At 56.6% G+C, this 25,987-nt stretch overlaps 1 protein-coding gene across 2 annotated transcripts in view; it reads right to left on the reverse strand.

The window, feature by feature from the left end:
* COL5A3 (collagen type V alpha 3 chain) overlaps positions 1 to 24,292 on the reverse strand; it is a 36,403-nt gene extending 12,111 nt beyond the window's left edge. The window contains exons 1-44 of one of the 2 annotated variants that reach the window (XM_081284578.1): positions 24,006 to 24,292; positions 19,967 to 20,128; positions 19,692 to 19,881; positions 19,460 to 19,616; positions 18,741 to 18,845; positions 18,296 to 18,448; positions 16,920 to 17,033; positions 16,665 to 16,811; positions 15,584 to 15,631; positions 15,470 to 15,511; positions 15,111 to 15,173; positions 14,684 to 14,758; positions 14,506 to 14,589; positions 13,896 to 13,952; positions 13,752 to 13,805; positions 13,525 to 13,578; positions 12,874 to 12,927; positions 12,742 to 12,795; positions 12,509 to 12,562; positions 12,121 to 12,165; positions 11,926 to 11,979; positions 11,704 to 11,748; positions 11,501 to 11,554; positions 11,336 to 11,380; positions 10,061 to 10,114; positions 9,927 to 9,971; positions 9,733 to 9,786; positions 8,277 to 8,321; positions 8,119 to 8,172; positions 7,866 to 7,973; positions 7,531 to 7,584; positions 4,361 to 4,414; positions 3,693 to 3,737; positions 3,485 to 3,538; positions 3,333 to 3,377; positions 2,695 to 2,748; positions 2,557 to 2,610; positions 2,413 to 2,466; positions 2,192 to 2,299; positions 1,952 to 2,041; positions 1,645 to 1,698; positions 346 to 453; positions 149 to 256; positions 17 to 70 (exon numbers count right to left, since the gene is read on the reverse strand). In XM_081284578.1, the coding sequence (XP_081140704.1) occupies positions 17 to 70; positions 149 to 256; positions 346 to 453; positions 1,645 to 1,698; positions 1,952 to 2,041; positions 2,192 to 2,299; positions 2,413 to 2,466; positions 2,557 to 2,610; positions 2,695 to 2,748; positions 3,333 to 3,377; positions 3,485 to 3,538; positions 3,693 to 3,737; positions 4,361 to 4,414; positions 7,531 to 7,584; positions 7,866 to 7,973; positions 8,119 to 8,172; positions 8,277 to 8,321; positions 9,733 to 9,786; positions 9,927 to 9,971; positions 10,061 to 10,114; positions 11,336 to 11,380; positions 11,501 to 11,554; positions 11,704 to 11,748; positions 11,926 to 11,979; positions 12,121 to 12,165; positions 12,509 to 12,562; positions 12,742 to 12,795; positions 12,874 to 12,927; positions 13,525 to 13,578; positions 13,752 to 13,805; positions 13,896 to 13,952; positions 14,506 to 14,589; positions 14,684 to 14,758; positions 15,111 to 15,173; positions 15,470 to 15,511; positions 15,584 to 15,631; positions 16,665 to 16,811; positions 16,920 to 17,033; positions 18,296 to 18,448; positions 18,741 to 18,845; positions 19,460 to 19,616; positions 19,692 to 19,881; positions 19,967 to 20,128; positions 24,006 to 24,093 (3,294 nt within the window). In that variant the 5' untranslated portion in view covers positions 24,094 to 24,292. Of the gene's footprint in view, positions 1 to 16; positions 71 to 148; positions 257 to 345; positions 454 to 1,644; positions 1,699 to 1,951; positions 2,042 to 2,191; positions 2,300 to 2,412; positions 2,467 to 2,556; positions 2,611 to 2,694; positions 2,749 to 3,332; positions 3,378 to 3,484; positions 3,539 to 3,692; positions 3,738 to 4,360; positions 4,415 to 7,530; positions 7,585 to 7,865; positions 7,974 to 8,118; positions 8,173 to 8,276; positions 8,322 to 9,732; positions 9,787 to 9,926; positions 9,972 to 10,060; positions 10,115 to 11,335; positions 11,381 to 11,500; positions 11,555 to 11,703; positions 11,749 to 11,925; positions 11,980 to 12,120; positions 12,166 to 12,508; positions 12,563 to 12,741; positions 12,796 to 12,873; positions 12,928 to 13,524; positions 13,579 to 13,751; positions 13,806 to 13,895; positions 13,953 to 14,505; positions 14,590 to 14,683; positions 14,759 to 15,110; positions 15,174 to 15,469; positions 15,632 to 16,664; positions 16,812 to 16,919; positions 17,034 to 18,295; positions 18,449 to 18,740; positions 18,846 to 19,459; positions 19,617 to 19,691; positions 19,882 to 19,966; positions 20,129 to 24,005 lie in introns of both variants that reach the window. The other variant, XM_081284577.1, reaches the window with a different exon arrangement.
* Positions 24,293 to 25,987: the final 1,695 nt, after the last annotated feature.

Genomic DNA, 25,987 nt, shown 5'->3' on the forward strand with positions numbered 1-25,987 from the left:
GTGGGTCCCCACTCACCGCATCTCCCTTGTCGCCTTTGCTCCCCTTGTGACCAGGGGGACCCACTTCTCCCTGCAGAGAAAACAGGGTGAAGGAGGACCCAGCCTCCTCCACCCCAGCCTCCCCGACTGGCCTCTCTGTCCCCCTCACCTTGTCCCCCTCCTCTCCAGCAGGCCCAGCAGCTCCGGCGGGTCCCTGAAGCCCCAGGGGCCCCGGGATCCCATCTTTGCCGGTGGGGCCGGGGGCGCCTCGTTCTCCCTGTTGGGGAGCGTGGGGGGTCAGGGCCGGCATGTTCCTCAGGAGCCGGGTCCTGAGACGCTGAGGGTTGGTGTGGGCAGGACACTCACCGGGGACCCCTTCTCTCCTGCAGGACCAACCGGGCCCGGCCCTCCACTTTGACCAGGAAGCCCAATACCGCCTGACGGGCCCACAGGACCCCGCTCACCGGGAGAGCCCTGCGGACGGGAAGGAGGCTCAGCGGTCACGACAGCAGCAGGGTTTTCACGTCTCCCCGCTGGACCTGCTGTCCCCAGCATCATATTAACCTGCTCCCTGCTCACCGCAGCCAAGGGCACCCTGGGGCACCCAAGTCCAGGCACGTCCCTCCTTCCTCATCACCCTCCGTGGCTCCCACCTCCCTCAGAGCAGAGAGTCCTCCTGGAGGCCCATAAGCCCTGCCCACCGTCCCCTGCCACCTGCCCTCGCTTCCTCTCACTCTTCCCCTCACACTCAGCCCAGGCACAGGCACCTCCCTGCTGCTCCTCAGCACGTCAGGGATGGTCCTGCCTCAGGGTCTTTGCAGGTACTGTTCCTCCTGCCCGGAACACCCCCCTCCAGAACCCACGGGCTCCCTGCTCACCTCCTTCAGGTGTCAGCTCAAGTGTCACCTGTCAGGGAGCCCTTCCCTGACCGGCCTGTTTAAGTTGCTGTCCCCTAGACTCCACAAACTCTCCCCTTTGGCCTCCTAGCACGTCACTGACTACGCTAGAAGGTCAGCACCAGAGAGGATCCACGCTGCAGGCTGCAGGTAGCATTTGTTGGGTGGCGCCATTGGTTGAGTGTGTTGGCCCCCGGGGTTCATGCGTTAAAACATGATCCCCACTGTGAGGATTAGCAGGGCAGAAACTTAATCTGACTATGGTGTTCAGAGGCAGGTCTTTGAAATTATTAGGGTGAGATAAAATTCTTAGGATGTAGTCCCCAACTGAATCCTGGTGGCTTTATAAGAAAAGGGAGAGAGACCAAACATACAGACATGCACTCTCTCTCAACTATCTCAGGACTCTGCCAGCAGGAAGGCCGTCACTAGGGGCAGTCCCTTGACCTTGGACTGGGACTATGAGCTAAAGTAAACCTTTCTTCTTTATAAAGTTCCCCAGCCTCAGGCATGTCATTATAACAATGTAAGACAAACTAATGCAAACAGGTCATGTCATTAAGGCTTATGATAAAAAAAAAAAAAAAAGGAAGCTTCTCATCACAACTATTTTACATGTAAGGAAACAGGCTCACCAGTGGTACAACTGCCCAGCCAATGGGTGGCAGGACTGGGTGAGCCCCAGGCCCATCTGACTTCAAAGACAGCAGGCTTAAGCATAACAGTGCCAAGCTTCTGATACCCACCCAGCAAATGTACTTGTACTTACATTGGCCCCAACAGGGCCAGGAGGGCCCTTGTCACCCTTCAGACCAATGGGTCCCTGAGGAAGGAGATGACTCACAGTCAGGAAACCCCAAGGGAAGCCCAGGTCCCATCTCCACTCTGGGGGACGCAGTCACCACCCCCTTCCTGGGACCAAGCACTGAGTCTGGGGTCCATCTCCTCTGGGCCCCCCAGCCTCCATTCTGTTAGGCTCCGGGCTGCCCCCACCTAGGAGGCCACGTCCCTCCCTCGGGCCCCCGCCCTCCTCTGCGTCCAGCCAGGCACAAACGGGGCCCCCAAGGAATACTCACGGGGTCCCCAGGGGCGCCTTGGGGGCCAGGGAAGCCTCTGGGCCCGGGTGGCCCCTCCTTCCCAAGAGGTCCCAGGGGTCCGACCTCTCCCTGCAGAGTCCAGGGAGGAGGTCAGGCTCAGTGGTCTCCCCTCTGACTCTGGCCCCCCACGCAGGCTGGTTCAGAGCCCTGAGTGGCCCGGGGGCCACCGGGGGCACTTGGGGGCCATTCAACATGGATCGCCTGTAACGGGGGTCTCACCTTGGCCCCCTCTCTGCCTTCCAAGCCCGGGAGACCTTGTTCGCCGGGAGGTCCAGGGGGGCCCGGGGGCCCCCGCTCACCCAGAGGCCCCACGTCTCCTATCTTTCCCTGGAGAGCAAGAGGGTGCATCCTGAATGGGGGTGGCCGCGGGGGCGGTCAGATCCCCAGCTTCCAGCCCACAGTGTCCCCCAACTGGTGCAGTATGTGGGGCCCACTCTGACCTGAGGACCCAGGACACCGGCTGGTCCCGGTGGGCCCGTCAGACCTTGGAAGCCCTGTGGAGAGAAAGAAAATGGAGGTGTCACGTGGGAGGGAGAAAGGGAGGACCTGACAGGTCAGGGGTCAGAGGTCAATGGGTCACTCACCAGTTCTCCCCTCGGTCCAGGGTGCCCTGGTATCCCGTCTTTCCCCTGGGGGCCCTAGGGAACAAGGCCAGAGAGAGTTGGGGTACAGATGCAGAACCTCTCCCCTCCCCAAACCCCAATCAGGATGACCTTACTCACAGGTGGGCCCTTTGTCCCAGGGAATCCTGGGGGGCCTTGTAGACCAGGGAGGCCCTGAAATGGAACCAGAAACCATTAACTCATCATGACGTTAAGAGCCAGCACACAAAGCCGGGCGCAGGGGCTCAAGCCTAGAATCCCAGTGACTTGGGAGGCTGAGTCAGGAGGATCACAAGTTTGAAGCCAACTGAGTCAGGCCCTAAGTAACTTAGCGAGACCCTGACTCTTAATAAAATATTAAAAGGGGTTGGGATGTGGCTCAGTGGTTAAGCGCCCTGGTTTAATCCCCGGTACCAAAAACAAAAACCAGAAGCGGGCACATAGGGAGCGCCTGCTGCCTGCCAGGCTTGGGCTGAGCACTCTCCCAGCCAAGTCATCCCACTCAGCACCGCAGCCCTGCTGGGGGAGGGGAGGCTGTGGCCATTCCCATTTCACAGAGGGGGAAATCCAGGCACAGAGAAGTTAAGAGACTTGCCCAAGGTCACACAGTTGGCTAGCGGCAAAGCTGGCATGTGGACCCATGGCCCTCTCCTGACTTTGAGACTGCGCTCTTTCCAGTGTATTTTAATGTCCCCCCACCCCAGAGTTTGTCCCCTGCTCAGAATCACTCTCTTTCTCTCACACACACACACACTCACCTTCTCTCCGGGGATCCCAGGGGACCCGTCCTGGCCCACATCACCCTAGGACAGAGTGAATGAGGCTCAGACCCCAGAACAAGCTCAACTGGGGAGGGCCAGTGGGGGGTGACCCCAGGATGGGGAAGTGAGGGGAGCCGTCGGTCCCCTACCTTGGGGCCTGGCTGCCCCGTGGCACCTGGTTGCCCCCTCTCCCCACGGGAACCCTGCACAGAGGAAAGCAAAGAATTGAGAGGTGCAGGAGCCGCTGCCCAGCGCCCCCAGGACCCTCCTGACTCCTCAAGGCCTCCCCCACCCTCTCCCAGCTCCTCCGCCCAGCCCTGTCCCCCTGGCCCAGTAGCGGGGGCACCGCACACTCACTGGGGGTCCCCGCTCTCCTTCCTCTCCTGGCTGCCCGGCCTTCCCCTGAGAAGTCAACGGGTGAGGCAAGCAGAGAGGGTCAGGGGACAGAGGGACAATGACCCGCCACACCCAGACACGCCTGCCGCACACTCACAGCCTCCCGCACACACAGCGTGGGAGATCACGGCCACCCACTCCGGGTCTGATGGCACCTACAGGGCCCAAGCACACCACCACCTGCACCCGAGTGGACACCGTTGTCCCGCGGAACACCACCAAAGGTGGCCGCGCACACCCTGCGTAAACACACACGCCCAGACTCCATGAGGACACGTCCTGGTCAACAGCCCAGTCGCCCACACCCCGCGAGCACCCACCCCCGACCTCACAAGGCGATGCCAGGAGCAGGTACACGTGCGTGTATCCACACCCTTTTGCACACGCGCATGTGCACAGTCACACCATGCGCGTGCAGGGGCAGCCCGAGCGCACCGCAGCACCGGCGCAGGGGCCACAGCACACACCCGCTTGGGCTACGGGGTGTAAGTCAGGGCGCGGGAGGCAGGCAGCACCAGGATCACCACCCGCGCCCTGCCTTGCTTCTAACACAGACCCGGCCCAGCACCGCCGCCACCCTGCCCTTCCAGCTGGCCCTTCCCTCTCCCACCCCCTGGATCACCACTCACCCGCTTCCCTTTCTCTCCTAATGGTCCCAGGGGCCCCGGAAATCCAATAGATCCCTGAATGGAGAGAGCAGAGAAGTGAGAGGGGGTAAGCAGGGCCTGGTCGGGGGAATCAACCTTTCTGGGCCACTGACTCCAGTGGCTTCCTTGGGTCCCTTCAGCCCCAGCACCCTCCAAGGCAGCCCTCTGCCTTTCCCCTTCTCAACCGGCTGAAGACACTGACCTCCCCCATGTTGCTTAGGCACAGAAGCATGTTCCTGCCTCAGGGTCTTTGCACAGACTGCTCCCTTTGCTTAAAATACTCCCCTCCCAGGCCCAGAAAGCCAGGTACTCCTCATGGTTTGGATCTCAGGCGACCTTTCATTTATTTATTTTAGTTGTAGATGGACTCGATGCCTTTATTTGTTTTTCTGTGGTACTAGGATTGACCTCAGTGCCTCACCCTTGCAAGGCAAGTGCTCTACCACTGAGCTACAACTCCAGCCCTCAGATGCCCTTTTGCCACCCTCCTGACCACCACCTCCTACAAGTCACCCTGGGCCTGTCACCTGTTGTATTTTCCCCGGGACACTGGATTGAAATGACTTCATTCACTTTCTTACTTATCCCATGTCTGTTTCCCAGACTAGGACTTGACTCACGGGCCTTCCCGACTGTGTGGCCCACGGTGAGTGCCATTCAGCATCTGCTAATGGCATGTCATTTGCCAGTCGTGTGTCCCAAACCTCTTGGAAGGACCCTGCCTCCCCAGGGGGGAAATATCCCCAGGTTCTGCTGCCCGCCACCGCTGTGCAGCTGAGTCCAGACCAGGACAGACACCTGCCCAAGTTGCCCAGCAAGTGTGTGGTGCCCTCCGGCTCCAATCCCACCCCAGGGCCACCCTGTCCTTCCCCACAGGACCACATGGTGGGTCCCTACACGCTTCAAGAGTTCTGCTCACGTACCCACCGAGATTTGCCAAAATCTTAGCTTCTTACTGGTGAATCAGCTTCTTACCAGGCCTGCCTGACAGGATGCACTTCCACTACGGGTCAGAACGCGCCTCTCCTACACCAAAGCCGCGACAGACACTCGCCGAGAGCTTTGCCTGTGTCCTTGACCTTCCATCATTTGGTCTAAGTCTGATCCCAGATCCACCCCTCCCCAGCTGTGTGGCTCTGGACAAGGGGCTTAGTCTCTCTGACCATCCGTTTCCTTATCTGTCACCTGGAGACACGGACAGTGCCCACCTCACAAGGTTTGGGAGAGGATTCGGTAGAATCCTTCACAGAACGAGCGTCACGTCACATTTGGCACCTAGTAAGTGCTCAAGACACAGCTGCCTGCTATGGTTTTGATGAGTGTCCCTCAAGGACCCATGTGCTCAGGGCTGGGTCCCTGAGGTGGGCTCTTGGGAGGTGGTGAACTTTAACAGGCAGAGCCTAGAGGGAGGTCCTTAGGTCACTTTGAAGAGGATGGGCACCCTGATCGGCCCCTCCCCCTCCCCCCACCCCACTTGCCGGCTCACGAGGGCAGTGATGTTCTCCACTCTGCTCTCCTGCCATTGCCATCAGTACCCCTACCAGAGACCCCAAGAAACGGGGCCACTTGATCACGACTGGAAACTTGGGAGCTAAACAAACTTATCGCAGGTGTGGCTTGATGGTGACATGAGCGAGGCTTGATGGTGACATGAGCGAGGCTGGCGGGAGTCCTGCCCTTGTTATTAATGATGACTTTATTGACCTGGTCTTAACCGTCTGTCCTGACTCCTGGGAAACACATTGCTCAACAGCCAGTAAAACCTCCACTGGGCTCTGCTGCGATGCTGCTCTCGAATCCCCACGAACTTCCCCTTGCAGGGGTTCAGTTCTAAGGTGATCGGGGTGTCTTGAATCTGCCCCCAAGCCCCTTTAGGTCCCCTGTGCTTGCCACCCAGGTCATGCAATTCGATAGAGATGTGTGAGAACGGATGGGCTATCGTAGGAAAAGAAGGATGTCCGTCAAAACTGAGTCGAGCGGAAAAGACGCACCCTGATGGAAAGTCACAGGCATACACACTAGGTGCTGTCCCAGTAAGTAGGTGTCGGTCAGATCTCCGCATCGGCTCCAGAGGGCGAAAATGGGAGACTCTGCAAGAACCCTGCACTCAGATTTGTTTGGAGTGTCTTTAAGATCCCGATGTACTTTATGTAAATAGAAAGGATGAGTCGCCCATGATGTAACACAGGCGTGGTGCAGGCAGAAAGATAAACCTCCTCGTGTGCTCATCCATCAAGACGTTGGCAAAGAAACGTATGTTTTTATATAAGTACATTTTGTATCAGTACACTTTATCAGGTCCAATAAATCCAAGATATGTAATATCTGAATTATGTATGATTACCTCCTGTGGGAGGTGAATGTGGTCTGTCCCCCACGGGCTCCTGGGATAGAGGCTTTGTGGTCAGTGTGGTCATAGTGAGGTGGTGGATTCTTTAAGAGGTGGGGCCTAGAGGGAGGTCTTTATGTTACTGGGATTAATGGGAAAGGATTAATGCAGTTCTCTTGGGAGCCCAGCTAGTTCCCACAAGAGGGTTGTTATAAAAGAGTAAGACTGGCCCCTCACCTGCCCCTCTCTCTCTCTCTGTCTCTCTCTCTGGGTTCCTGTCTTGCCATGGCATCTCTTCCTCTTGCATGCATTCCTGCCATGATGCCATATACCAGGAAGGGATATAGCCAGGAAAGCCCTCACCAAAGGCTAAACCAATGGGGCCAACTGATCTTGGACTTGCAGCCTCCAAAACTGTGAGCTAAACCTCTTTGCTTTACAAAGTACCAAGCTTCAAGTGTTTTGTTACAGCCACAGAAGACAGACTCATACATCCCCCTTCATGAACTTGGCTGATGAGCCAACTCTGATTACACAAATAAGGATCACATAGTTTTATCATCATCAAATTGATGAGGATAATACTACTGGTATCTCTCTATTTTGCAGCTGAAAAAATGGGCTCAAAATATTTGGTTAAGGTTATATAGCTGATAAGGAGTGAGCATTTGATCCTAACTCCATTTGATGCCAAAGCCAATGTTTTATACTCTCTCAGTGGCTCATGAGGTCGACAGCCCATCACTCAGACCACAACCTGGGCCCCCCTTATATTAGTCCCTGACCCCTGATCCTCCCAACCCCCAGCTCCCTGGCTTCTTACCTTAGGTCCTGGGCGTCCTGGGTAACCTGGGAGACCTGGCACCCCAAGCTTGCCCTGCAGAGAGAGTTCAGGACAGAGGTCAAATTCCTCACCTGTAAAAGCGGGGATCGATGCCTATTGCACGTGGTGACTGTGGGTCTGGAATAAGATTTGTGTGGGCCTGCTCAGATGCTAAGCTGTGGAACCAAGGGGGTGACATGAGGTAGAAACATCCTGTGGTCAGAGATCAAAGAGCACAGGCTGGGGGTGTGGCAGGGTGGAGTGCTTATCTAGCAATAGGGGACAGTAGCAAAGGACTGGGGAGAGAGAACGGAAAGGGACCAACATTTATTCACCTTCTCCCCCGCTGCCCCTGGGGGGCCCTCCTCTCCCTCCAGACCCTCTGGCCCCTTTGGCCCCTCCGGACCATCCTCTCCCCGGGGACCTGGTGGTCCTGGGTGCCCCTGGAACAGAAAGAAGAGGCACTGAATTAGACTTTTGCTTTTCCTGCCCCTCAAGCCCCACCTTAGCCCCAGCTCACCCCCTCTGTCTCCCCAAAGCCCAAAGCCCCCCAGACCCACCCAACCCCTCATCAGGAGCTTGTCTTACCCGATCACCTTTGGGCCCCGCATCACCCTTAAATCCAGGGAAACCGTCCTCTCCCTGGGTGAGAGAGAGACAGAGGTCAGAAGGCAGGGCCTCGGGGACAGACACAGCCAGGGCCCCATTATGGGGGCTCCCCCCTCCAAGGGTCTCGTCCCTCTCACCCTCTCGCCCTTCTCTCCTTGGAGGCCCCGGTTCCCAGAGGTACCCTGAAAAACAAAAGAAGAAGCTCTCAGGTGCTCCTCTGCTTCAGAGAGCCCTGGGCTCGGCCCCCTGCCCTGGAACAACCAGAAGGATGCTGGGACAAGAGGGCAGGAAATGATCTCTCCCCAGAGCCTGCAGGGTGCATCCCCCTCCCCCTCAGCCACTGGCCGCCTCCCAAGGCCTTCCACGTGGGGTGCACAGGGAAGGCGAGATCTCCAAGTAAATTGATTCCCATTTCCCAGGGACACTGTGTCCACAGCTCCTTCTGGCAGGAGGAAGATGAACATTCCAGACTCCGGGCTCATTCTGAAGGCAGAGGAATGTTCCCCATTGTGCTGGCGGTGAGGAGGCCATGCTTGGTGACAGAGAGAGGGCTCCGTGCAAGCCGGGAGGCCAGCTCCCTGCAACTCTGGGAATTGCATCTGGCTGCAACAGAGCTGTGAGCTCAGAGGCTACCATGAACTTACACTTGGATACAATGCAACTGTGTTTGGAAATAGCATGACTAGCTCCAGCCCCAGGGTAATTAACTTGACCACAATATAACTAAACTTGGCTACAATTGTTCTCTGGCCTGGGCTGCAATGTAACTAGATTCAGCTACAACACAGGCACAACCACAGTTGTTCCTCTTTATCTACAAGGCATTCACCCAAGGGCCCCAGCGGTTGCTGGAAACCACAGAAAGGACTGAGCCCTGCATATATTATGTTTTTCTTCCCCCTCTCTGTGTACATACCTATAATAAAATTTGACTTGTAAATTAGTCACACAAAGATATTAACAACAGTGACTAATAATAAAAGAGAACAATTATAATGATAAACTGTTATAATTAATCATTTTATAGCAATTATAACAATATACGCCCCCAAACATATCTCATTGTACTTTCACCTTTTCAATTAAAGAAAGCACTTTACAGCTTCTCATTGGCATATGTGAAATGCCAGCGTGAATACTCTTGCACTCTGGGGCCATTATTAAGTGAAATAAGGGTTACTTGAACAAATGCACTGTGATACTGTGAAAGCCAATCTGACAGCCAAGACAGCTACTAAGTGACAAATGAGGAGGTAGTTTATACTGCGTGGATACTCTGCATAAAGGGACAATTCCCATACTGGGAGAGAGAAAGCAGAATGGCTCACCATTTCACCACACTCCTCAGAATGGCATGCAATTTAAAACTAGGTTGTTTCTTTCTGGAATTTTCTACTTAATAGTTTCAGACTGAGGTTGACCATGAGTACCAGAATCTTGGAAAGGAAAACAGTGGATAAAAGAGACTCCTGTGTATGTAACTGTACCTCGACATCACTGGGCTTACGGAATGCTCAGATCCAAACCCCGTTCCTACTCCATCATGCCTGGCCCATTGATGCCTCTCTAGGCACAGCCAGAAGTTTCACCTACCTTCACACCCCGGCCTCCTGGATAGCCTGGAGGGCCTGCCGATCCTGGGGGACCCTGAGAGGAAGAGAAGGCCAATGTCACCCTGTTCCACCCGCACTGTGTGTCCAGTGCCATGGCTCTCCTCACTGGCCCCAGACTCCTGGCCCTGTCTGTCAACCCTCCTCCCCCAAACCAGCCTCCTCCTGGCCACTCACCTGGGCCCCTTTCTCTCCTGTGGGACCCTCATGGCCTGGGTGACCCTGAGGAAGAAACACGCTAAGTCATCAAAGACCAAAATTTGCCAGCCTGTCCCTTATCCTTCCTCCCTGTCCCAGCCCCTGATTCTCACCGGAGGGCCATCAGCTCCTGGGAGGCCTGGAATTCCTGGATTTCCAGGGGGACCCTGAAAGAAGACCAATAGTAAAGGGAGACAGGGAGCAGGGCCCAGAGTCCTGCAGCAGGGTTTTTCTATGCAGACAGGCAGCTGCCTCCAAGTTAGCAAAAAAGTGGTGCCTCTGGCCAGGAAATCTACCCCAACTCTGCCCAAACTTGCTGGCTGGTCCTGGGTGAGCCCCTTGCTCTCCTTGAGTATGGGAAGTCCTCCTCATCTAGCCAGCTGCGGTGATGCATGTGTAATCCCAGCTACTCCAGAGGCTGAGGCAGGAGGATTGTAAGTTCAAGGCCAGGTGTGGCTATATATATATATATATATATATATATATATATATATATATATATATATATATATATTTACATATTTAAAAAAGAAAAAGAAAATCCTCCTCCCCTGAGAGCCTAGAGAGAAGGGATGTAAACCAGCGGGAGAAGCTAGGGATGGAGCCCAGAGTTCAAAGAATATTTGCTTAGCCTGTAGGAGGCCTAGGTTCCAAGCTGAGCACAAAACAAAACAACCGTGTAAGAGATGCTGTGGGATAGGGTGGCGGTTTTCCCAGCCACACCCCTTTCTTTAAAAGTGTCCCCCACCCCGAGCTCCATCTGCAGAAGGGTGGGTCTAGGCAGGCATGAGGTAACCTCCTGGTCCTGCAAGCATTTACCAGGTCCAAAGACGGACCACTGGGCCCATCTGAGCCAATCCACTTCTCTTCAGAAATTGAGAGGCAAGAGACAGAACCATGATGGATGGCATGGCTTTAGGTGGAGATCTAAGGTCATGGGGAGCTGGAGCCAGAAATGGTCACACCACAGCTGAGGATTGTGCAGAAATAGCAGTTGGCAGGGGGTGGGGACAAACAGACATGTGCAGAAAGCAGCCTGTCTGCCAGGGGACATGGGCACAGATGTGCACAGAAACAAGGAGAAGAACGCGGGCCCTGGGAAGGGGCTACTATGCCTGTGCGTCTCAGAAACCCCCTCTGTTTAATGCTTCTGTGGGGTCCTCTGTATCCTCACAATGCCCCCTTATGTGGTCTGGCCTTGGTGGTTTCCTGTTCCTCACAGCGGCTTTCCCCACAATGATACTTTGTACCTCTCGGCTGAGTTAGGGAATTTGGCCTTTCATCACTAGCCCCGGCTGACAGAGGGGCCCTGGTGCAAGGATTTTCCTGGCCACAGAGTTGGCGGAGAATGACATGAGGAGGTGGCGACGGGTAGAGTGGTCACTCACCTTCTCCCCAGGAATGCCGATGGGCCCCTGGGGGCCGGGAATTCCCTAGAAACATAAAGGGAGGGGGTGAGGCTTGAGAACAAAGCAGTGAGTGCAGAGGCTGTGGAGGCTGGGGAGGCTGGGGAGGCTGGGAGGCTGGGAGATGTCCGAGGTCTAAATTCCAACCTGGGACCCATGGTTCCCCTGCTGTCCTGGAGGACCTGGTTCTCCTGGAGGACCCTGTGGAGAGAATGAGGGCTCACTGACACCGGGTCATGGCCTTGAGGGTCAGCAAGGCGGACATGAGGGGTCACAGGGGCAGACAAGGATATGACGATTATGAGTTCAGGGAGTGGAAAGGGCCAAGGCTCAGATGGCAGGACACTTACCACATTGCCTTTGGCACCCGGAGCGCCATCACTTCCGGTGACACCCTGGAGAAAGAGAGGATGTGAGACCAGGACTGGGGACAAGCCAGGCGCCTGAGAGGAAGACACTGAGAGGTACAGGCAGAAAGGAAAAGCAGACAGAGCTACCAGGCCACGGAAACGGACATGCACAGGGGGACAGGTAAGAAAAGGCAGGGACGCCAGGAGCGATGACATTCTCACCGGGCGTCCCAGGGGGCCGGGGGAGCCCCTGGGGCCAATCAGTCCACGGGGTCCCTGAAAGAAAGAGCAGTATTACCCCAGCACCACCCTGCGGTCCTGGGAGTTCAGGGGTGTGGGCAGGAATCCGGGGGCCCTAGGACTTCCCACTCTCTCCCCTGCACCAAGCAAGCGGGGTCAGGGCTCCCTGATACTTACTGGCTCTCCAGCCTGGCCAGTGGGCCCTGGGGGTCCCTCTGCTCCCTGTGGGAAAGGCCGTTATTTGGAGAGGGGGAAGCCCAACTCTGGAACAGCATCTCCCCTCATCTGGGCAGCCCCAGGGGGTCAGCTCCAGGGATCTAGGTTTTACTGAGATCCCTGGGATCCCACAGTCTGAGGGCATGGATTCTCCCCAGGCTCCTGACTCCAGGTCTAGGTGTGTCCACCCAAGTCCACCTCCTGCTCCCCTTGAGATGCCCCCACCCCCACCCCCACCCCAGGGCTCCCTGATGCTCCAGGACAGAGCCCATTCCCCACCCAGCTCTCAAAGGCCCTCCTCCTTGCCCATCATCACCCAGACTCTCCTCCAAGCACCCTCCAAACTTACCTTCTCACCATCCTCCCCTGGGGGGCCAGGTTGTCCCACACGGCCAAAGTCACCCTGGAGGGGGGGACAGAGGGGAGGGTGGAATAATGCAGGGGAGACCCCCCCCCAGGAAAGGAGGTGGGGCATGAGGCGTGAGGACTCAGGCACCAGGTCAAGGCTCTGGTGCTCAGGAAGGAAAGGAGAGCAGAAATGTTGGGAAGGGGGCTTGGCTGTGGGGAGACTCACACACTCACCCTTTGGCCCTTCTCACCAGGCAGCCCTGGCAGGCCATCAAAGCCCCGATCGCCCTGTCCAAAGAAACCCCAGCTGAGCCTGGGTCCTTGATCCTGACAGCGCCCGCCTCCCGACCCGACCCTGGGGCCTACCTTAGGTCCTGTGTCTCCCGGGAGACCACGGGCCCCATCTGCTCCAGGGCGGCCCTAGGAGGAAAGTGAGCCCAAGTGTCAGGGATAAACCCCCCCCCGGACCCCGTCCCCAAATTAGGAACTCGACCACATTCTCATCATCATCATCAAGAGATCTGCCATCATTTCTGGACTCTTGGCTGGGGTCTTCTTTTGTACCAATTTCAATCTCAAATCCAGCCATAACTCCTTATCCCCAGCCCCCTAATTCTAGCCCAAGTCACCATCATCGTCAACATTGAGCATTCCCATTGCAGCCTCCATGATGGCCCTGCCGTGGTCCTCCCGGCCTCAGTCGCCACCCGGAACTGTCGTGTTGATCAGTTCCTCCAGGGTGCTGGTCTTTTCTTTCACACATGCTGTTCCTTCTGCCCGGAACGCTCTTCCCTGCCAGTTTCCTGGTTCCACTTTAGACCTCGGGTGGAGGGTTACTCCTGTCCCAACGTCCTCCCTGACTCTACGACCTTGGCCCGACTCCTGAGCCCCACGCTCAGGAGAGCTTCCATTGCCAGCCTCAGGGACACCAGCGGACCCTGGAGGCACAGAGCCCCGGTGCCTGTTGGGTAATGAAGGAAGGGCAAAAGGTAGCTTGGGGACCGGGAAGGTGCTCACCATCTTGCCCTCTCGACCAGGTGGCCCAGGAGGCCCCTGCAGTCCTCGGGGACCCTAGAAGCAAAAGAAAAGATGGAAGAAGGAAGGAAGGATAAAAAGAAGGGAGGACTTATTTTAAATCACTGACCAGGGAAGGCAGTAACTGCAAACCCCGGCCCCGTGATAGTTTCCCCAGCGGTCACTTTAGCCTGTGGCCTTGGGGGAAGACCCTTCCCCTCTAGACTCACCTGTGGCCCCACTTCTCCTGCTTCTCCCTTCAGACCTGGGTATCCAGGGAGACCCTTCGGGAAGGAGAGACGGGGTAAGTGGTTGGAAGAATGTGACCCCTCTCCACGGCTGTTGCCCCATTTCTCTGCAGACCCCTTACTCACCACAGGGCCTGGGCGTCCAGTGAGCCCCACTGGGCCAGGGGGACCTTTCATGGACAGCTGGAGAGATAAAGGACAAGAGAACCAAGAGTTTCCCCCCCAAGACCCCCAAACAAGATCCCCTCAGAGGCACTACTACAGTTTGAACGTGCCCCCCAGAAGTTCATGTGTCAGAATTGATCCCCAATTTATATACTAATGATATTTAGAGGTGGGGCCTTTGAGATGTGATTGGGAGTAAATGAGGTCATGATTGTGGAACTGCATAATTACATTAGTGGCTTTATAAGGAGAGGAAGAGGCCCTAGCTAGGCACACTTGTTCTGTCCTGCCGTGTGATGCCCTCTGCTGCGTTATAACACAGCAAGAAGGTCCCCACCAGATGCTGAGCAGGTGCCAACACCATATTCTTGGATTTCCCAACCTCCAGAACCCATGACCCCAATACACTTCTTTACAAATTACCCAGTCTCGGGTATTTTGTTATAGCAACAGAAGACAAACCAAGACATGCATCTCAGGAAACAGACACTGCCACCCTGTTTCCTGGCCAGACCTTCATTATCCCTCATTTCTGCCATCTCTCCCATGAACACTCCCCCATCCCACTCACCTGAGTCTGTTGCAGTACCGCCTGAGCCTGGGCCTGCTGGAAGGACACTGGGGGTCCTTTGAGGGAGCTGCTCGCGAACTGGAACTAAGGAGCAATGATGGTGAGGGCAGTTCCGAGCAGAGGCCTCCTCTGTGGTCAGGGATCTCCTCCCCAAGGCTGTGCCACCCCATCTCCTTACCGGCATCATGATGACAGTGCCCGGTGGGCCCCGGATCCCATCAATGCCAGGAATTCCCGGGAGGCCAGCAGGGCCCTAAGAGAGGGCACCAGAGAAAGATGGACGGAGGCAGGAAGAGACAGAGAGAGACAAAGACAGAGAAAGGGAGACAGAGAAGATGAAGGATGGGGGAAGAGAGGTGGAGAGACAGAGACAAAGATATAGGGAGAGAGACAGACAGAAGACATGCAGAAACAGAGGCCCAGGGAGAAAAGCAGGGGACTGGCCCCCAGAAGCAGAAGAAGGGCCAATTTTATCACAGATGGAGAGAGAGATCAGCAGAAGATCACCAACTCCAGATGGCGTCTCCAGGCCCAGCCCCTAAGACCCACATTCAAACCACCAGGTTCCCAACCTGAAAGCTCACGCACTGAAGACAGTCTCTTACCGGTAGGCCGCGGTCCCCAGGGAATCCTGGGGGACCAGGAGGGCCTGATGGGCCAACCACCCCCTGTTGGGGAGGGAGAAACAGAAGTCACCGGAAATGCAAAGCTAAGCTGAATTCCAACCCTCCTGGCCCCTGACCCCAGGCTGACCTCTGCTCTACCTCTGAGCCATTCCTGCTACTCTATTCAATAGTGATCCATATCAACCCCCAATTTTGTGTCCCAACCCTTGTTTTGACATGTCCTTTGTGCCTCCAATGTCCAGTGGTCACTACATGATCAGGCAACACGACACCCCACTTTGGGGACTGGAACAGCCCCGCTACAAAGATAGCAAGAAGGCCGTGAAGCCCGTACTCACTCGGGGTCCTGGGGCTCCTGGAGGTCCCTCAAATTTTTGCCCCTGGAGAGAGAGAGAGGTGTGTGACCCCTGTTCCAGTGGCCCCCTCAGCCCCTTGCTGCCCCAGGTCCTCACCTGCTCTATCACTGCAGGTTCTCCTTTTGCACCCTTCTCTCCCACACCCTGGAGAGGAGAAAGAGAGGAAAAAGAGGTGAGCCCACTCCCTGTCCCCGAAACACACAGGGCCCACCCACAGAGCATAGGCTGAGACGAGCAGTCTCCTCCGTCAACCTGACAAAGCTGCACCAAAGTCAAGGGCACAAACTCCCGAGTGTCCTAACTTGGACTGGCCTCTTGCCTCTTACGAAGTGACACTGGGAACTTACTCAACCCTTTTGGCCAGTTACAGATCACTGGGTCACCTGTAAAGTCAGCTGCATCCCTCCCACGTAAAGATGAATGATGAACACAGTACTTGGTGCAGGGCTGGTAACCACTCTGCCCCTTCCTCTGTCCAACTCCAAGGCTAGAATCTGGGACCCCAGCTCTGTCTGCATTTTTTTCTTAGGTAATTTCATTCCAGTATCTTGGTTAAAGATACCATCTCTCTGCTGAGGCATCCCAAGTCTTTCTCTCCAGCCTAGACAGTCTCCCCTGAACTCCAGAATCTTCTAGCCATCCCCCTTTTAACATGGCCATTGGATGTCACCCAGGTGTTGGCAATTCGAGACATGAAGACTGAGAGCCTTGACTCTCCACTCCCCTGTCACAAGGCTAGAGGACACCCCTTATTCAATAGTCCCATTGGCATATCTACCTTTCTCCACTCCAGCAGCAAGGCCAAAATGGAGCCTATCCCAAATCTGGCTCCTCTCTTGCCTGGACCACAGGCTTCTTCTGCCTCTCTGGCTCCCCCTACTGTCCGTGTGCCATTGAGCAGGCGGAGATTGCTTTGAGACCTCCAAGTCAGACGTTCCCTTTCAAGGGGTTTCTCATGCGCTTAGTCTGAAAGCCCAGTGCCTCACCCTACCCGCAGAGTCATCTGTTAACACAGTCCCTGTCACACTGTAGGCCCTGGGGTCTGCACTGCACTGGGGTCGTGGGAAGGCATTCAAAGCAAGACAAACAGAATCAAGAGAAAGAATGAGGTCCCTGGGGCTCCAGATAGGAGTCCCTTCCCCTGCACCTAACCAGACCCCCACGGCCCCAGACTCACAGGAAAGATCTGGAACTCAGCCTGTGAAGGCTGTTCTGCTGCCCGGAACTTGGGACCCATGGTGGGGCCGCTTCCTTCTTCTTCCTCCTTCTCTACTCCAAGCTCTGGAGTCTCTAGCTGGGTTCCACCTTCAGCATCCAGTCCCCCCTGAGGACATTGGGACAGTCAAAGTTTGTCCCTGGCCTCCTTATTGTCTGCTGCCACCAACACTACCCCAGGGCCCACCCCTTCCAGCACCGTCCACTTCCCACCGACCTCCAGGAGGGTGACGTTGCCTCCCACAGTCACAGTGGTGGTGAAGACCAAAGGCGTGGGAGTTGGAGGCAGATTTGGAACCGGCGTCTCAATCTTGGGGACATCCATAGAGGTCTGGAGCAGGCATGGAGGAAGTGTCAGGTCTGGGGTCAGGCCGGTTGAAACAGAAGGGAAGCAAAGGAGGAGCCAGGCCTTGACCTCAGGGACCTCTCATTCTGGGGAGGGGGACACAGGAGGATTCCCAAAGAACATGGAGGCCAGCCCCTGGGGCCTGGACCAGGATGGCCAGCAGGGGGAGCCATCCTGCATACAGGAGGAACAGGGCTGAGCCAGGTTCAGAGGCCTGCGAGGCAGAACCAAGCTGGCTCCAGAGCTCAGTGGTCAAGGTCAAGGTCCAGGACTCAGGGCCAGACTCCGGAAGCCTATCCCACATATCCTCTCCCAAGGCAGAACTCAGCAGTCAGCCAGCCAGGCCACAGTCAGCCAGCTCCTTCTGGCCTGAACAGCTGCACAAGAATTGGGTCAAGGCAGAGGAAGAGGGCAGTCGGGGGCCCAAGTGAGGGGCTGGGGCTGAGGATGTGGCTGGGAAGGGGCATACTATTCATGGTATCTCTGTTAAGGGCCAGAAAGGTTGGAACTGAGATGTGATTCAACCAGTGATCCTCCAACATGGAGTGCTTGCCCAACTAATGCTCCCCAACCAAGGATCCTGAACACTAATTCCTGATAACCCATCAGAGATCCCAAACTATGACTCCATCCATGATCCCCTGAAAATCACCCCTACAACTATGACCCCAATGGGTGACCCCACTATGCATTCTAGTGACCCCCCAACAAAACCCCCAAACTAATGACCCCTAACCATTAACCTTAAACAAGGGACGCCAAAAATATCAACAATGACCTCCATTAATGACTTCCTACAGTGACCCCCAACTGACTTTCTTTAGTGACCCTCCTGACGAGCACTCCCTATCAGGGAAGCCAAGTAGTACCCCCATTAGGAACTGCCCCAAGGAATAGTCTTCACCAATGACCCCAGTCAGTGAACCCCACCCCCCCAAAATGACACACTAATCAATGAACCCGTCATGATTCACCCCAGCTAGTGACTCCCCTAAATAGTAGCCCTCATCAAATCCCCCTAATAATCAGGTAGTCTGGAGGAGACCCCCAGGACTGGAGGTTGGGGAGCAGGCCTAGGAAAGCCCACAAGACAGGGTCACCCCACCCCAGATGGTCATCAGCTGGCGGTCAGCTAAGGGGAGTGGGAGCTCAGGTCTAAGCCTGGATTCCAAACCAGGGCCAGAGGAGGGAATCGGAGGCCAGAAGTCGGGCAGCAGAGGCCGAAGTGACAAGTGCAGGCCCCTTACCTGGTTCTCCAGGGAGCCGGCAGGTGCTCCCAGAGTCGGGGCTTCCTTGTCCTTCTTCTTCCTGCCCTTCCCCTTGCGGCCTCGCCCTTTCTTCTTCCCTTTCCCCTTGCCCTTGCGCCGAGGAGGGGTGGTCTCTGGCTCGCCCTGCGGGGCCTGGAAGGAGGGTCCATGTCAGGTCTAGAGCGTCCCCCAGTGGAGAAGCTATTACTCTGTCACCTAGGTCACCAATGCTGGTGCAGGACCTGTTAGTTCTCACTCAACCTGGTGACCTGGGGTCAAGGACCACTCCATTATGTGCCTTGAGTCCAAGGCCAGTCCTGCCTGGGGTCTGTTTGGGGTCAGAGGTTGTTCAACCCCATCTTTGGGGCTTTAGAATTCACTCCTGCTGCCACCTGGAGCCAGGGGCGGCTCAGGCTGTGATCTGAGGTCACAGTCCCTTACTCACCCCTGTGGTCACGGGGTCCAGGTTGTCACAGCCAGGCAGGTACTGCTCACAGGCCCGGAAGGCAGCTTGAGGGTCTGGGCTTATCAGCAGCTCCTGGATGTCTCCCTGGGAGAGGGTGGGATGGGGACAGGGACACAGGCTGACTCACCCATTCCTTGGCACGGTCCCCCACCTCCTGGCATGCAGCCTTGGCGCTTCCCCCCTCCCAGAGACCCTGGGTACAAGGACGGCAGCCGCATCACAGCAAACCCTTGCAACTCAGAGAAGCCCAGGTGCTATCTGTGCCTCATCACATCACCCCACAAACCACACCCACGATGCCCCACTGAAGGTGCATTGGTCCCTTGACGCAGGCACATGATGAGATGCTACCCTGTGCAGACCCTTCCAGGAAGGGCACGAGATAGATGAGGTCCCTGGCCTCCTGGAGGTGACACACATCTCACAATGGCACACAGCAGTCACCCACCCCGTCTCAGATCAGTCTCCATCACACGTCCCAAGTGAAAGCTCCCCCGACAGACAAGCATGCAGCACAGCATGACCCACTGTCTGTGGCTCTGTGTGATCCATTTGCAAATGACCACCCACGATGGCCAAGCCTTGCACTTGCTTCTCCCATCCCCTGGGCTGGGCCGAGGCTGGGCATTTCCCTTCTCCAATTCCTTCTCCAGGTTTGTCACCCGTGCCTCGGTTTCCCTTAGCACGGAACCCTCTACCTCAAAAGTCTCCTCCCTGATGTCCTGGGTCCCCAGAACAGTGAGTCCAGCTGTGCTGAGGAATCGAGGCTTCTGGCCCGACACAGGGGGCTGAGATTCACAGTCCACTACCAGGGTCACTGTGTCTCCATCTATGCTGACCGCCACACGGTGCCATCTGTAAGGGAAGGGTCTCGGTGCTGGTACTGCTCACCTCACCCTCCCTGGACCCTACCCCTCCTCCGATACTCACTGGCCATCCACGAGGTTGACCTGCTGGGGCAGGGGGTCGAAGGAATCACCTAGGAGGGCCAGACCTGGCCCCAGTGCCAGACCCAGCTGCCGGCCACCCCTCTCGTCATAAATAGATAGAAGGACAGACTGATTGGCCTGCTGGGCCCTCAGAGTCATCAACATGGAGAAGTTTGCGGGAAAGTGTCCATCTGGATGGACAGAAGGAGTGGGCAGTTCAGGAGGCTTAGAGGGCTCCACGCCCCCCAGTGAGGACACCCAGGAGCCCGCACTCACCTGGGAACAGCTCCCGTGTAGGGATGCTGAGCTTGCTGGCCCTGCCCACTCTGAATGCTCGGTCACCCTCTGGAGCCCTTTGGGGGCAGAAGCCAGGTCCTTCAGGGACCCCAGCCTGGCCCCCACGCATGCCCAGGGCCTTCAGCACATCCACAGGATCAGCTGCAGAGAGAAGCCAGGGTGCGGAGAGCAGTGAGAACAAGCCCAGGACTCCATGATAGGGGCTCAAGTTTGGGGACCCCTCCTCCCCCCACCCCAAGTGTGTTTATGGCTCTGGAAGAAGCAGGCGGCCTGGGACCAGCAACGCCCCCCCTCTCCGCCGCACAGATGTTCCGCCTGGAGCAGTCTGTTGACTCCAGGGTTTTTTTCCCCCTTGGTTTTTGGTGAGAAAAAAAGCTGACCTAGTTCTGGGATGAATCAAAGCTTCCTGGCCTGAGCCCCAGAGCCAAACTGTCCCCTTCTCTCCACTCCCCCGCACCAGCTCCTGGGATGACTTCCCATGCCTGGAGTCCCCTCGCCAGGGGAACCACACGGGAAGGAGGGGCTCATGTACGTTCTGCTCCTGCCTGCTCCCTCTGACCTCCTCCTGGCCCCCCAGCTGCTCTGAACATGGCCCTTTGACCACCGTCCCCCATGACCCCCTTCCTCTGCCCATCACCTACCCTGACTTCCTTCTGACCTTCTCCTTGGTCACCATCGCCCATGACCTCTTTCCTGTAACTCCCGCCACTGTGAGTCTCCTTCCTCTGCCCATCCCTGCTCCCCTCTCTCTTGGGCTCCCCGTTCTCACCTCCTCCCTCTGACTTTCCCATCTGACCTCCCTCGTCTGGCTTCTCTCCTATTCCTTCCTCTGGCCTTCTCCCTCTGATTACCCACTGACCCTATCCCTTGGCCTTTCCCAGTCTCTTCCATCTGACCTGTGACCTCCCAGTTCTATCACTTTGACCTCCTCCTTCTGATCACCTCTCTCTGATAACCTCCCCCCTCTCTCATCCCAGCAGAGGAATAGATCAGTCTGGCCCAACCCTATCCGAATCCAGGCCATCCTCCCAGCCCCACCCGAGGCAGCCAGGCCAGTGTTAAATGAAACCACATGGCCTGGGCAGGGGTGGGTGGGGGCTTCCCCTGGGCCCAAAGCCCCTGCCTGATCACATCCCCTCCACCCTCTGCAGACTGTCCCACTAACCCCCTGACCCAGCCTCTTGGCAGGAGCTAAATTCTGCTGAGTCTGCCATGACCTCACCCCCCAGGGGCAGCTCTGCTGAACTCATTGTTGGGAGCTGGGTAGGGGCCAGACATGGGGAGGACAGGGGCTTAGACGAAGACCCTCATCCCAGCTCCTCCTGGGGCGAACACTCACTCTCCAAACTCCAGAGCCTCATCCCAGCCCCTGTTCCCTCCTGATGCAGCCTCCTTCTCCTTCTCTCTCTTTCTTTCTCTCGATCCCACCTTCTGTGCCATCTTCCCAGTCCTCTGCATCCCACTCTGAATCATCCCTCCCTTGCTCTCTCGGCACCTTGGTTGTTTGGTTCTTTCCATCTCTGTCTATCTGCAGGTCTCTAACTCTGTGCTTTTTTATCTCTATAGTTCGGCATGTAAATCTCCTCTCTCTCTCTCTTTCTCTCTCTCTCTCTCTCTCTCTCTCTCTCTCTCTCTCTCTTGCCCTGCCTCCCCAACCTGCCTGCCAACCCCCACTCCTAATTGCTTGTTTTGTGGCTGGGTTGTCATTAAGAGGCATTTGAGTTACAGGCCCCTGGGACTGAGATCTGGACTCCCAGGCTCTGCTGACCACAAGGGTCACTCCCCCATGGAACAATCTCGGTTGCCCCTTCTTTAGCCTGGGGCCCAGGGAGGACTGACATCCACCACCTCACCCTGCCCAGAGACTCTCCCCTGCCCCAGACCCCAGCCTCCATGCAGTACGAGGGGGTCTCCCTCAGCAACTGCTCATTCACATTTCAAAAGTCCTTCCTGGGATCTAACCCAAAAGATGCCTGCTTCAATCTTGTGTCCCTTCTGTAATGACCTTTCGGAAACTGACTGCCCTTTCTTTCCATGCTTGGCCTCATGACAAGGAGACACACAAGAGGCATTGAGTCCTGCCTGCAGGGCCAGGAGGTGGGGGTCTGTCAAGGACCAGCCCACACTTCTCCCCCACCCCCCCACCCCCCCCACCGCACACACATAACCCTCCCCCCTGCACTGGTCAAGTCCCCCAGGGAAAGACTGGGTGGGGTCTAGGCTACAGAGGGAGGCAGGCAGGAGGATCTAGACTGGGACATGGTTGGGATCTACTCAGGTGGAAGAGAAGAGGTGTCAGTGTGTGCGAGAAAAAAAGTACACACAGGAGATTGTGCAAGTGTGGGTGGCTGAATGGATAAGAGAATGGCTGAAGGGTGGATATCCACGTGTGAGCTGCTGTCCTGCAGGTTGTGCAAGTTAGTCTGTGACCATGATGGCTCAGACGTGTGATGGGGTTGTGGTTCTACAGCCAGGAGACTACTACCACATGGTTCATGGGAGAATCTGACCAAGTCAGCGAGTGGGTGTTTGGTTGTAAATGTTGGCCATGTTTGTATGGAGGCCAGGGGAAGTAAGTGTGAGAATTCAAACATGTAGGAGATGGGCCAAAGCAATGACCATGTGTGGGGTGGTTGATGGGCTGCCTGGGCGGGGCCACGGTGTTTCCATTCCTGGTGTCTCAGGAGGCTTATATTCTGAGTGGATGCATGAGATTGCACGACCATGTGGATGTCCGGACGTGGGAATTGGGCAAAGGCCAATCGGGGATTACCCACATGGTCAGTCACCTCCCTAGACTTAAAAGAAAGTGAGAAAGTGTGGTGTGTGGTATGTCGAGGACTGAATTCACCTTAAGGAGGGATTTCCGGGAGGGCCTAGCCACCAGTCCCCCAGATCAGGAAATCCCTGAAAATCCATCACTTCAGGAGCCACTACATCCCCCCTGACCCCTCACCCCTAACCGGGCCGAAATGCGGTAGGGCTCTTGGCCAGATGCGCACAGCTGGGCGTGCGTCAGCGCTGACTCACCAGTCCTGCGGGCCCCCGGGACCCCTGGGGGGCCCCTGAGAAATTCCTAGGGAAAAACACCCCAGGCTCGCGCAGCTGGGGTGGGGAACAACTTCCCCGCCGGCCCCCACCCGCACTCCGCCCCACCCCGCCCTGCGCCCCGCCCGCCTTGCCCCTCGCCGCAGCCCTCCCGAGGCCCTGTCCATGGTGCTGATGTTGGCTCTAGGGAGCGCGGGGTGGGGGAGGGTCGAGGGGTTGGGGAGAAAGGGAAGCACGCGCCCATTTGGAGCAAAGGAAGAAGGAGAATGAGATGAAGCCACTTGGGGACGCGTAAAGGGAACTGTGGCGCCCCGAATAGCCTGCTCCCATGCTAACCCCTACTCACTATTAATCTCAGAACTCATGTCCTCATGGGCAACGACTTGGACCCCCAAAGCACAACTACAGCCCTCCGGGGTCACCCAGAGACACACAACCATACCTGGAGCAAACACACAATCACTTCCCAAATCAGCCCCAGACACAACACTGCACACTCGTATCTGGCAATACACACCCTCCTGGGGACCACCCTACCATCCAATCAACCAGTCAAGGTCAACCTCCACATCTAGGGGCGCGCGCGCGCGCACACACACACACACACACACACACACACACGCTCTCACTCCAAACCGGTGCGCACGCTTTCTCTCTCTCTCTCTCTCTCTCTCTCTCTCTCTCTCTCTCTCTCTCTCTCTCACACACACACACACACACACACACACCTAGAAACTGCATTCATTTTCATCCACCCGCCAGGAAACAGTCATACGCCTCCCAGGACAACCCCCGCCTCCAGCTGTCACACCCACGAATCACCCAGAGTCAGACACTTGTGTCCCACACCTCATCGTGCTCACACGCAATGCTCATGTCCCCTGCACTCGCCCCCATGCCCTACTCTGCCCGGTCTTTGGGGTCTCTCTGGGTCCTGCACCCAAGTACTATGGTCTCCCTTCCGGCTCACCGGCCTGCGTCCTGGGCAGAAGCAGCAGCGTGGCCAGAAGCAGGCAGAGGCCGGCCCGCGGCTGGCCCAGGCCCCAGAGGCTCTCCATCCCAGCGCGGCCCGTGCGCAAGGCGGGGAACGGGACAGGGCGTCTGCGGGGTGCGGCGACTCCTCAGGCTCAGCGCGTCACCCGCGGAGGTCGGCTGCAGTCGGGATCTGCAGGAGACGGCCCGAGACCCCGCCCTGGCCGCGCCCTGCGCTCCAGCGCCGGGCCAGGCAGCGCTCGCAGGAAGGGGGAGAACTGACAGCTGGAGGGGGAGTTGGGAAAGTTTTCACTGAGCGCGGATTGGCCAGCGGGGGGTGGAGCCCTGGACCAGGAGCTGGGCCGTTCTGTCCTACCCCACAGCGGAGGAGGAGGTCACTCCCACCCAGAGCTAGAATCCGGGGTTCACATTAACCAATCTAAACCCTTTCTTCTTAGCAGCCCCCTCAAAACCTGCACCTCCATCCGGGCCCTGGCATTAGCAGGACTTGCAGCTCCTACCAAATCCTTCCGGGCTCACCCAGGCTCCCAGCCCGGGGGCAGGCAGGCTCACCCCCATGCTCACCCACCTGTGGTACCCCAGTCCTTTAGCCCCACAAAGGAGGTCCCAGCTCCACCCCAAGGCCTTCCCTTCAGGACCGTCAGTAAGAAGTCCTTGTCCTCTCTCAAACCTCACCCCAAATCAGGTCTCCACTTACCCTAAATCTTCATCTCTCCACCCGAATCCCAGAATTGGGTGTCTTGATAGCACCCCAAACTCCCAGCACGGATTCCAAAACAAAATGCTCACTTTCCCCCCAATTTTTAATCCTTGAATAAAGAGTCCACCTCTGTGCCTAGTCCTCACCTCCCGCTCCTTCAGGTGCCCAAATGGGTGCCCGCCCTGTCCTAAATCCTCACCAAATGGGGAAGTCTGACCTACCCAAAGCAGAACATTACCACCAGGGGAGAGGGATGGATTCCTTCCATTCCTGGGGTGAAGGAGAGCCTCCCTCACCCGGCTGGCACCCCCCCCCCAGCTGAAGAGGCCCCTGGGGTCAGGGAGGGATTCTGTGCAATTAGACAAGTGTAGACCTGCAGGGTGAGAGGTGTGAGGGAACTTTCCCCAGAAAGGAACCAAAGGGGCGTATCCTGGGCCCTGAAATGCCCCCCTCATGGGAGACGCAGGAACCGCCTCTCTCTCAGCCTCGGCCTCCTCAGACAAAGAGTCTCTGTGTCCCTGGAGAGGAGGGGGTGGGGCCCCATCTGGCTTGAGAAAGAGATGGGCCCCCCTTGTGATGGGGCAAGGAGAGGAAATCTCCCCAAGCAAACCCTCCTCCCTTCCCAGGGACATCGGAAGCTGAGAATTCTCCAACTAAAAGGCTCTTACAAAGTTCCTGTCCTGCCCTGCCTTGTTAGGAAGTTCTTCTTGTAGTCTAACTTCTTGCATTCTTCTCTGAAGGGACCCTTCCAGAATCACACTCCTATTTCCTTTCACTTTCTCCCTCCACCAGAGATTCTTCTTCCAGAGTAGATATAGTATAAGAGAAGGGATACCCCCGCTTGTTCCCTCACACCCATTACAATTCCCCCTGGCCCTGAATAGTTTACAAAAATAATAAAAATAAAAATTTAAAAGAACAGTTATGAGTGTAGCAGGTATGGAGAATCATTTTGTTTGTTGTGGTGCTGGAGGTGGAACCCCCCCCCCGGGGCCTCACAAGTGCTAAGCTAATGCTTTACCCCTGGGCCATACCCCCAGCCCCCCAAAAAGAAGGTTTTGGCAAATAAAGGAAACGGACTGTGAAGAGTCGAAGGATTTTCTCCAGCCACCTGTTCAGGGTTGTGCAAGCCACAGTGGAAGTCTCCTGGGGCCCCTTTGCCCTGCAAGGGATCAGGTAAAAGGAGCTTAGATGGAGAGATCAGACAAGGGTGGAGGGGTGTCATCTCAGTCTGGAGTTGTGTCCAGGGAGGGATCAAC

This window comes from Spermophilus citellus (genome assembly GCF_964194105.1).
Source record: "Spermophilus citellus genome assembly, chromosome: 3".
NCBI classification, from domain to species: domain Eukaryota; kingdom Metazoa; phylum Chordata; class Mammalia; order Rodentia; family Sciuridae; genus Spermophilus; species Spermophilus citellus.